Here is a 10,772-nt window from a genome sequence, read left to right on the forward strand (position 1 = left end):
CTCACAATGAAAGTAGCGTTTGTGTTTTTATTTTTTAAATCATGTTTATGTGGCTCATGAGTACTTTGCGCTTTACAGTTTTGGCCTATGTGGCAAAWTTTGCAAACCTCTGGTAGAAGCTAATTCTGACTTGTTCCCTGGTCATGTTTTGTCACAGGGATGGAATAAAAAGGTTTGAATTACCTGACYAAATGCATCTCTTACAGGTGTGYCATACTGCATACTTTGGTATTGTCGATACTAATACTATTATTTAAGTTCATGATAGTTGATGATAGCCTATAGGCTATCATCAAATTTCTGTCATGATAGGTTCATTAAATTTGAACACATACATTTTGACAATGTATGTGTCTACAAAATATTTTGATAACATATGAACAAGATTTCTGTGCATTTTTCCTAAATAAAGTGCAAAAGATGATCAAAATATCATTTGAGAGCGAATCTAAATAATCTTTTTTGAAGTAGAGTTGAGAAACTACAATACATAAGTGAACAAATGTTCAATCTGAAACTAAAGTCTCAATCCAACCAGGATCGATCCCACACTGATACCAACTTGGTATTAATATTATAATTTTATTTTATTTTATTTTATTTTTTTTTACCTCTGGCCGCTGTTTGTCCGGGAGAGCTGGAGTCCTAATTCAAGTCACAAACGGAGGAGCATCAGTTAATACAACCCGCCATCATGCGCCAGTTTAGCAGTGGTTAATGGTTACTCATATTTATTGTTGGTAGACAGATGCTGTAGTGTTASTCAGATATTAAAACCTTTGTTAAACAGCTCAGATGATGCGTTGCCAATAAAGGTCAATGAATTGAAAAGGGAGCGACAGAAGAGAGTGAGCAGGATGGGAGGGGAGGTACGGGAGGAGGGAGGGGAGGCACAGAGACCCTGGCGGACAGCAGAGGGAGGTTGGACCGGGAACAATAGAGAGGAACGAAGCCAGCCTTGAAACRGCAAACAAACCGAGAGGGCGACGGAAAGAAAGGAGCCCAGAGGGGCTGATGGAGGGAGAGGTGCACACGGAGGACATGTGAAGAACACAGACGTCGGGGCTTCGCTTTCTCTCTTTATTATCGGCGGATTGGATTAAACCGGATTCCGGCATGAACCCCGCAGAAGCGGCCGAGGAGGCGCCCAGCGACCCCGACACCGATGCCTTCTACAAAACAGGTAAGGAGAACGGCTGCGGATCATCTGSTACAACAAAAGCATCAGAATCGGGCTGGTTTTCACCAGAAGCTCCTGGAGGGGGCGGCCGGAGCCGGAGCCGGAGCCGGAGCAGAGGCAGGGGCAGGGGGGATGCAGAGGGGAGAGCGGAGAGCCGCTCCGGGCACCGGTGGAGGAGATCAGCCCTCCCCACAAGAACGCTCTATCCTGATTCACAACGTTTACACACATGTAAACCCGGAGGTGTGTGTTTGGTTCTGTGTTGGTGAGAGCTGATGCTGCCGATGGTCTCTGCAGGAGGAGCTGGAGTCATGGAGGAGTGACATCAGAGAAGCAGCTGAAAATGTCAGGAAATACTGTCCAGCATGCAGCTTCAATCCTCTCTCTCTCTCTGTGTGTGTGTGTGTGTGTATGAAAGAGAGATAGAGGGGTGTGTGTGTTTATATCCTGTTCTTTCAGAACCCCCGCCCCCCCAACCAAAAAAAAAAAACACACACATGATGTCTGATTTAAAGGATCTGAAATCAGACTGTCCCAGAGAGGAGGAGGAGGAGGAAGAGGGTGTGTGATGATGGAGACAGTGAGATGAATCCTCTCTGGTCCTGATAAGTTGGGTCGTCAGTAGGTTCCCCCTCCTCCCCGCTGCTTTTTGTGTCCTAAGGTGTAATAAAGGAGCGAAGCTGAGGGGGTTGAGTTGTGGTCCTGCAGGAGAAGCTGCTTCCACATGATGCCTTGTGGCTCCTCAGCAGCCGCTGACTCGGATAAATCATTTAGCAGAGAATCCATTTCATTGATTGCGTCCGTCCGTCCGTCAGAAAGCAGATTCTCAAGAGTTCTCTCTCTCCCACCTGCTTCCACAAAAAGCTGCTCGTTGTCACCTGAGATTCTGAYGGAAGTGATTAATGGTGAGGCGACAAAGTTGTACATGACTAATTTCGGTGAAACAGGCCGAGTGGTGGTGTCGTCGGTGAGTTCAGGTGATCGGATTATGCATAGCTGTGAGGGAGAGGCGACACACCCCGAACCTGGTGAGCAGAGAGAGGCGTTCTGGGAGCAGCTGACTGTGTGAAGACAACAGAGACGTAAGCCTGCGTCTCTCGTCTCGTTCCTTCATGGCTGTTGACTGTCAGCTGACCCGCTTCATGCGGACGGATAATGAAATCTGCTGGTTGACTCACACGTTGAAACAAGTAGGCTGAGAAAATTGAGGCGTGGAGATCCCTCTGAAATGTCTCCAGTGCCAAGATCCAGGTGTCCTTTATGCCCCRCCGTCAGCTGACAGGTCTTGAAATAAAAATGGGAGCTTTTATGGGTGGAAATGGGGTGATATGTTTATCCGCCAGCATTACATACATCTGCTATCTGGAAGCGAAAAAGACTTAGCGATTTAACGCAAAGCAAAGACAGAAGCAGCAGCCCAGTCTGAAGGCGCAAACAGAGCAGAACCACCAGATGATCCTCCTGTAACGAGCTAATCCTTGAAATGCATTAATCAGCAGAATCTGATGCAGGGAGAAGCATGCTGAGGATGGCACACAAAGGATTTTTCTGAAGTTAAAGCACTAAAGACTTTTGGACAGTCTGCATGAGAAGCATGACACAGAAATCGGCTAGAAATAGAACAAACTACTAGCACATCTTATCGAGGTGCCATTGAATCAATTTTAAGTTTTGTTGGGTTTTTTTCAAAAGTCCTCCTTTTTTTTTTTTTTCTTTGCTTAGTTCCACTTTTTCCATTCTAACCCTATTTATGATCCCAAAAAGTGTGTAGTTATTCACATAACAGTCTATTCATTGTGTGTAAAACATAGAAACTCACACATTTCACATTTGAAAAGAAGAATGTCTTCCTCTCAAAACACAAAAATGCTTTTTTTTATGTTTTGTTGGGATGACGGCGATGGTGGTAGGTGTTGGTCCCACCGGTTCGATTCCCTCTTTTTGGGCAGGACACTTCACTCAACCCCGCCTGCTCAYGGTTGTCAGAGCAGTAGTAGTTACCATCAGTGTGTGAATGGGTGAATAACTGAATGCAGTGTGAAGTGSTTTGGGGTCATCTGGACTAGATCAAGTGGTGTACAAGTACAAATGGCCACTTACCATTTATAAGCACCTGAATGCTGCTGGGGCTGCACAGTGGCGCAGTTGGTAGAGCTGTTGCCTTGCAGCAAGAAGGTGCTGGGTTTGATTCCCGGCCCCGGTCTTTCTGCATGGAGTTTGCATGTTCTCCCTGTGCATGCGTGGGCTTTCTCCGGGTACTCCGGCTTCCTCCCACAGTCCAAAAACATGACTCCAAATTGCCCCTAGGTGTGAGTGTGTGTGTGTATGGTTGTTTGTCCTGTGTGTCTCTGTGTTGCCCTGCGACAGACTGGCGACCTGTCCAGCGTGACCCTGCCTCTCGCCCAAAAACGTTAACTGGAGATGGGCACCAGCAACCCTCCCGACCCCACTGAGGGACAAGTGTGAAAGAAAATGGATGGATGGATGAATGCTGCTGCTGCTGTTCCCTCTTTAATAACAGTAGCTTGTGTTTTTGCTCTCCCATTTGTCTGTTGACTTTGTAATGCGTCTTTTCATTTCATGTACCTTATTATCCATTTTAAGCAGCAAACTAAAATGAGATATTACAAGTGTTTGCTAAATATTAGTTACCTTTGAGTTGGTTCAGCCAAACTCATCTTGTGCGTCACTTTTTGTTTATTATTGGGAAATAAAAAGTCCCTCCACTGCGTCTGTCCGTTCAGGATAAAACCACGAGGCGGTAAAGCGAATGAATCTGAACCTCAGTTAGATCTTAATAGTGCTTTAATGGAGCAACTCTCTCACTCATGTAAATCAGCTGAAAGTACAAGAAAACACAGCACAGCATCGCACTGCTCAGGTGATGTCTGTTGGTCTGTCTGTTGTACGGTTCCGGAACCGTACTGTAAACTCAAACTCATAAATTAGACGGTAAATTAGACGGTGTAAAAACTCAAGTCCTGAATCACAGTATGTGTGTGTGTGTGTGTGAGACTAGTCAGAAAGTATCTTGCATTGACATTTTGCAGAAAATAAAACCTGAATTCAGAAAATTCATACCGTCATCGGCAGCTTAACCAGCGTTACAGAGAAACGGTGACCAGTGAAAAACGGGCTCCGTGTCCAAAGGAAGGTCGTGTTGGTATTTAGTGAAACTGCTGAACAAATAACAGCAGGAAAACGCCTTGACTGCAATCTGAAAACCCAGCCTTTTCCCAGGAAGCGCTCGGTCTCATGCTAATCAGTCGCATGTAAATAGTGTTCCAAATAATCAGGAGGAAACAGGAAGTGACATCAATGCGGGGATAAGTCTATGCGAGCAATCAGAGAGTATTAATCAGAGCAGCTGTCTGTCAGGAGCTGCTGCCGTTTTTTGTTACGCTCCCAGGAAACTGAATTCTCATTCTGTGAACAAAACGGCAGAAATCAGTAGAGCTGTTGTGGTGTTTGTTGGGAGCAGGCGGGCATGCTGGGAGATTCAGACTACTTTCTTCAGCTAGTGGCGTTATAGCTGCGGCGCTAAACGAGTCAGGGTCCTGCTGACTGCTGTCAACCTCCTCTCTGCAGGATCCAGCAGGAGAAACCGCCATCGCCGTTTCCCGCCTCGCTCAGTCTGTGCACCATGTGTGTTCCTTTTATTCCAACAGTAAATGGTGAATTGACACTAGCTGTGCGTACAAGTGGGTAATTAGGCATCATTTTCTCGACTAATCTGCAGAAAGTCATGAGTAACGTCTGTTGCCATGGGGATGTTTAGTGGAGACAAATGGTCCAGCAGCTATTCAGTCAGTTTTACTCCACTGAGAGTCGAAGATATCATCTTGATGCATGCAGAGACAGAGGACTGGGCCGAAAGTTTCTCAACGCAAACTGAGCGTCTTGTCGACTGTAACCTGAATACATACCATGCAGGCGGCTTTTTAAATACTTTTTTTTTTTTTTTTTAAACTTGAACAAACTTCAGTGGTTAAAATGCAGACTTGATTACACAGCTGTACAAAGTACAGACTGTGTTCAGACCTGGTAATTAAAAGAAAATGTCATTACTTCCACTGACTGCAGGCGGCTGAGGATGGCAAGCTGGTGAAGATGGTTTGGAGGGACAGAAAATTACAGCTGCTTCAGAAAATTGCTCTGTTGCCTTACAGGAGGCTTAACGGGTGGTGTGGGTTTCTTATGCAATGCAAGCTATTATTCTGTTGCTCGGTTATAGTTACTTACTCAGGTCCAAAACAACCAGGTTTAGGAAAACATCTGATTTGGTTGGTCTTTCCAAACAACCTCACTTCTCAGTAAAGCCTTGATAAAGATAATCATCACAAAGATAAGATGACTATCAGGGCCTTTTAACTGACCTGTGTGTGGCTTCTCTTTATTGGAACTGATCACTAACGGGGGGGCAGCAGCTAGTAAATGGCAGTGTATGTCGAATGGGTATTTTTCTCAGTGAACAAACTGAAGTCAAATTAAAATTTGAATGTTTAGATATGAGCTTGGTTCAGTGTCACAGTTATAATTCTTAAAAAATAAAATAAAATTAAGGCTCTACATAGAAACATGTTTTAAAGAGTAACTCTACTTGAAATTCCCCATGGATATTGATTTATTGTAGAGTCTCTCATCACAAGTTATGCATTATTTAAGTCATAACTTCTTAAGTTGCTTTATTTTTAAACTTTTTTTTGGTTTTTCATGTCCTGGATGGATGGCAACAGACAAGTAGATAGAAATAATGAACTTAAACGTAATGTTCATAGCGTCAGGGTTTTAATATAAAAATATTCAGATTTTATTTCATGACTTCAAAGGCTGTACATTGAAGATGGCAAGGAATAAAGGCATAAAAACATATTTTCAGCATGTGGAGGCATTGACTTGTAGCATCTTTACAGCATAGTTATACACCAACATTGTGAAGCTGACTGAAAAAGAAAAAACAGCTCAATCTGATCCTGAATGGCCTGTTCTGCCAAAATCCTCTGTTCTGCAAGCTTCTTCCCTTCTAACAGCGGTTTATGATTAGCTTTCTCATTAGAAAACCTTCACAGCACGAAAAAAAGTTAGCTAAGCTAAGAAAATTATAATCAGTTGTTATTTCGGGCCAATTTAGTTACGTCAAGAAGTTCCTCTCGTCGTTATTTTCTTTCATTCTTGCCTGCCAAATGGTAAAGTCAGGGGATCCAGTGAGTGTTGTAAAACGATTGAATCAAGTCTACGCAGCACATGAATTATCGCCCTCCCATCACTCCACTGCCACATTCAAGATGGTGGCGACATAATGTAAGACTCAATGTTCAATTAGACGTCTGCGTATTCGTGTACATGGCTTATCGCACTTACTCATACATTGTTGAGTAAGCATTTGCTGCTGGATCCAAATCCCAGCTTGGAGTCTTTTTCTGCATGGCGTTTGCACGTTCCCCCCTGTCAGGTACCTCAGGGTTGGACTAATTGGTCTGTCTAATAGGTGTTAGTGTGTTGGACTGGTGACCTGTACAGGGAGTGACCTGCTTCTCTCCAACGACTGCTGGAAATAATCACCAGCTCCATCATGACCCTGCAAAGATAAGCATGTATAGACGATGGATGGACAGCTGTAAGGTTTGATTGTTTTGATTTTGGCTTATTCTGAGTTTCCTTTCTAGGGATTATAACACATTGAAACTCATTTTGTAAACTGGAATTCAGAGGTTGAGATGTCACAGAAAAGAAGACCATCAAAGAACATGAGGCTTGTTGTTCAGTTTTTATTTATTGTGCTTTAAAGCAATAAAAGAACAGGAAGAGACCAGAGCCTTGACCAGAGCCTTGATCACAGCCTTGACCAGAGCCTTGACCAGAGCCTTGTCCTGATCACCTCTGCAGCCTCTCCGGCTCATCAGGAGAACCACGGAGCTGCTGACATGAGCTGGGCTTCCCTGGTATTTAAGGAGCAAGTACTGCTCCTTTAAATGAAACATCAGGCCTGAGTCATGCTGAAGAAACTTGGAGGGAGGAGCTCTGCATCTAATATAGAAGGGTGTGTGTAGGCGTCTGTGTGTGTGTGTGTGTGTGTGTGGGGGGGGAGGGTGCGTGTGTGTGCGTGTGTGTTATAAAAAACAATAGGTTGCTGATGCTGCAGAGGGAGGCAGGGATTCCCTCTTTCCTTCCTTCCCCCTCTTTGTCTCTCACTCTGACTGAAGGCCAGATGGGTGTGAAGAATACGCCCGTCACACTCACACACGTGTGCATGCGTGTGTGTGCAGGTGTGCGTGTGTGTGTGTGTGCTAGCAGCAGAAAGAGGGAGAGAGAAGCATCTTAAGTGGATTAGGTCTCATTACCCACCAGGGGACAGACAAGAGCAACAGCTAGAGATGGAGAGAGTGTTAAATAGATAAATATAAAGGATTTCCTCTCCTCCTGTTTTGTGTCCTTTCTCTCTCTCTCTCTCTCTCTCTCTCTCTCTCTCTCTCTCTGTCTCTCTCTCTCTCTCTTTCTCTGTCAAAGTGATCAAGTCTTCAAGCAGCTCGGTGGTGTTTTACAGTGTGTGTTAGTTCATGCACGTTTATTTCAGTTTAATCAATTCCAGACATTAGAGATGTTTGTGTGTGTGTGTGTGTGTTTGTGTGTGTGTGTGATACCAGCTGATTGGTGTGAGGTAATAAGCTTTGATGTTATTAATGACTATGTGCATGTGTTGGAAGTTTGTCAGAGTGTCTGCTTCAGTGAGGAGAGAGCAGGAAGCTTTTAGTCAGCCTGACAGCAGCACCGACTGGCCACAGATTACACACATCAGTTTTCAGTCCAGCAGCCGCTGGAAATATGAGAAATGCACAATCGTTTTGAAGACAAAAACGATTGATTTCGAAACGACGAGAGAACTCTCATTCTCTCGTCTCATTCTTTATCAAGCGTTATTCTTTATAAACTCACAAATCCTGGATGTATGGAGTCAGGTGGTATTCTCTGTTGGCAATGCAGCCAACAGAATTGAATCATGACAATGTGTCATGAATAAAGTTTATTTACTATCCATTAATATGAAGATTAATATATAAAACTTAAATAGAGAAATGGCCGGGTGTCATCAATGTCAAAATGAAAAGAAATCCTGTAAATTTAGGTAACATTTCCAAGTTGGAAGTATGTAGAAGGACAACAGGACTGAGCTCAAAGGAGTGAGGATGAGAAATGAAGCTGTAAGATGTTCAGTTAGGGGAGATGAGGCGAACAGAGCTGCTGCATAGGGGAACTTTAAGGTGTTTTTTTTTTTTTGGAGGACTTTAGAATGAATGGTGTTGAAGCAAAAATCAGATTTGCTCAAATCAGTTCTGAATTGACATAAGAGTTTAGAGGAAACAACAACCCATTTCCTAGTTTCAGCAAGGTACCAAAAAACCCCCAAAACAGGTTAAAAATGTTTCAGGAACATGTTGGGAGTGTAGAAATAGATGCAGTAACCTTCTATCTATCAAGGTCGAACTCCAAGGAGCAGCTGGATGGGGGGCAGACTTGAAGCATAAGAATTTGTGAGGACATGAATCACGGTACCAACTATTTCTTTGATGAGGAGGAGCGTGATCTTGGAGAGAAGAGGCAAGGCATTTAAAACTGGCATTTTAAACATTTAAAACAAGGCATTTAAAGGAACAGAGCAAACCAGACTTCTTGAAGAATCTGAGATCCTTCAACATCTGCAGCAGGAGGTTGCAGACCTTCTATCGGTCTGTTGCTGAGAGCGTAATCTCTTCTGCCGTCATCTGTTGGGGCAGCAGCATCAGAATCAGGGACATAAATAAGCTCAACAGCCTGATAAAGAAGGCTGGTTCTGTTCTGGTTCTGTTCTGGGGACGACTGTGGACCCTCTGTAGATGATGATGCAAAGAAAGATTCTTTATTGGCTCAAGAAAATTATAGACAACCCTGATCGTCCTCTTCGTGAGACTCTTGAAGAGAAACAGAGCATCTTCAGTCAGAGGTTTCTTCAAATTCTCTGTAACACAGACTGCTACAGGATATCTTTCCTGCCAACAGTCATCACCATCTGCAAAAATTCTTTGAGGAATTTGAACTGAATGAATTACAACAACTTTGAATTTTCCTCTGATATCAAACAAATATTTTTGAATGTAAATTTGAAGCTCAGTTTAGCAGCTAAAGAACTCTACTGGAGGAAAGTCGGCGATATCACATTTTCTTTCTTGCTTTAGAGATGAGAATAAAGAACATTTGTTACAACATGAAATCTTTTTGTCCAGATTTAAATGACTTTTGCCTGACATATTTCTGAGGGGTCCATAAAACCTTGCTGAGATCTTCTCGAGAACAGAGATGAGGCTACATGTTTGCTCTTGATGTTTGTCAGTGTACTTACAGCTGCTGGCTCATATTCCAGAATACTGACTGCAGCTGCTACAAAATATGAGAGGATATTAGAAATTTGGCAGTGAATACCAGCCAAGTAAAGAGAAAAAAAAGAAAGTGCACCCTCGTTCAGTTSAACAGTGTTTTATATTGGGACATATTAAAAATACTCTCGTCTTTAAGAATTTGTACAATTATTTTAAATAAAATGTAAAAATTCATTCAAAAAAATGAATCGATTCAAAATTTATGACAAAACTGGACAMSTTCTGTTTGGAGGAAACCTGCATWGGAAAAAAGCAAGAGATGCTTATTAAATGTTGAATTTTGGCCAAAAAGGTTGATTTATGGTTAAGGTCGACTGATAGTGGATCAACCATCAAACAATCATCAATTCTACCCAATTAACTAATGTTGAAAAGATGTTATTTAATCAATGTTGTTTTGTGGTTGAATTCTAATTATCGAACAAATAATCCAGTGTTTTTCAGCCCTGGTCCTCCAGGCACACTGCCCTGCATGTTTTACGCATTTTCCTAACTCAGCACACGTGATTTCAAATGATGGCTGATTTACAGAGTTTTGCTGACTTGCAAAACTCTGTAATGGGCTGTAATGGTCTGAATGGGCTGCGTTGAAGCAGGGGACCGTCTGAAATGCAGGTCAGTGTGCGTCGAGGACCAGGGTCGGAAAAACTGGTAATCAATGTTGAATCGATGTATGCTGTTTGTCAAACCCCTTCCCCTCCTCTCCTCTTATTCGAACTCAGTGTTGGACTTCGATTTATTAAGTCTTAGATTATGTGTTTGTGTGTTTATTTAGGTCTAGATCTAGAGTTTTGAGGTTATGTAGATGATTATTTAAGGTGATACAATCATTGCAGTAGCCTTTTGGGACTTTTATTGGAAAAATCAATAAAAGCCCCAAATTAATCTGGCATTCTTGCTCATGTATGTAAACTTCTGGCTGCACACATGTGAATTTGATTGTCTGAGCAATCATCCTCAAAAATGAGTTGTGGTGTATATATCCKAACTCTGTCTTGGAAAGGGAAACCGAAATCATGATTCTGACAATCATGATGTCTTGTTAGTCACTCAAGCCAGTTCACTCTCTTGCAGTTACATACAGAACTGTGCAAACATTATGAATGTTTGCACAGTTCTGATGATTTGTAACTGGACATTAATAATAAGTAGTATACTTTAACTGACATTAGTTTGGTTTT

General features: G+C 42.7%; 1 protein-coding gene across 3 annotated transcripts in view; it reads left to right on the forward strand.

Moving 5' to 3' along the window:
* Positions 1–869: 869 nt before the first annotated feature.
* kalrna (kalirin RhoGEF kinase a) overlaps positions 870–10,772 on the forward strand; it is a 174,826-nt gene continuing 164,923 nt past the window's right edge. Inside the window, exon 1 of one of the 3 annotated variants that reach the window (XM_008438401.2) lies at positions 870–1,183. In XM_008438401.2, the coding sequence (XP_008436623.1) occupies positions 1,117–1,183 (67 nt within the window). In that variant the 5' untranslated portion in view covers positions 870–1,116. The remainder of the gene's footprint in view (positions 1,184–10,772) is intronic. The other 2 variants (XM_008438383.2, XM_008438392.2) reach the window with 2 other exon arrangements.

This window comes from Poecilia reticulata, linkage group LG2 (genome assembly GCF_000633615.1).
Source record: "Poecilia reticulata strain Guanapo linkage group LG2, Guppy_female_1.0+MT, whole genome shotgun sequence".
Classification (NCBI taxonomy): Eukaryota; Metazoa; Chordata; class Actinopteri; order Cyprinodontiformes; family Poeciliidae; genus Poecilia; species Poecilia reticulata.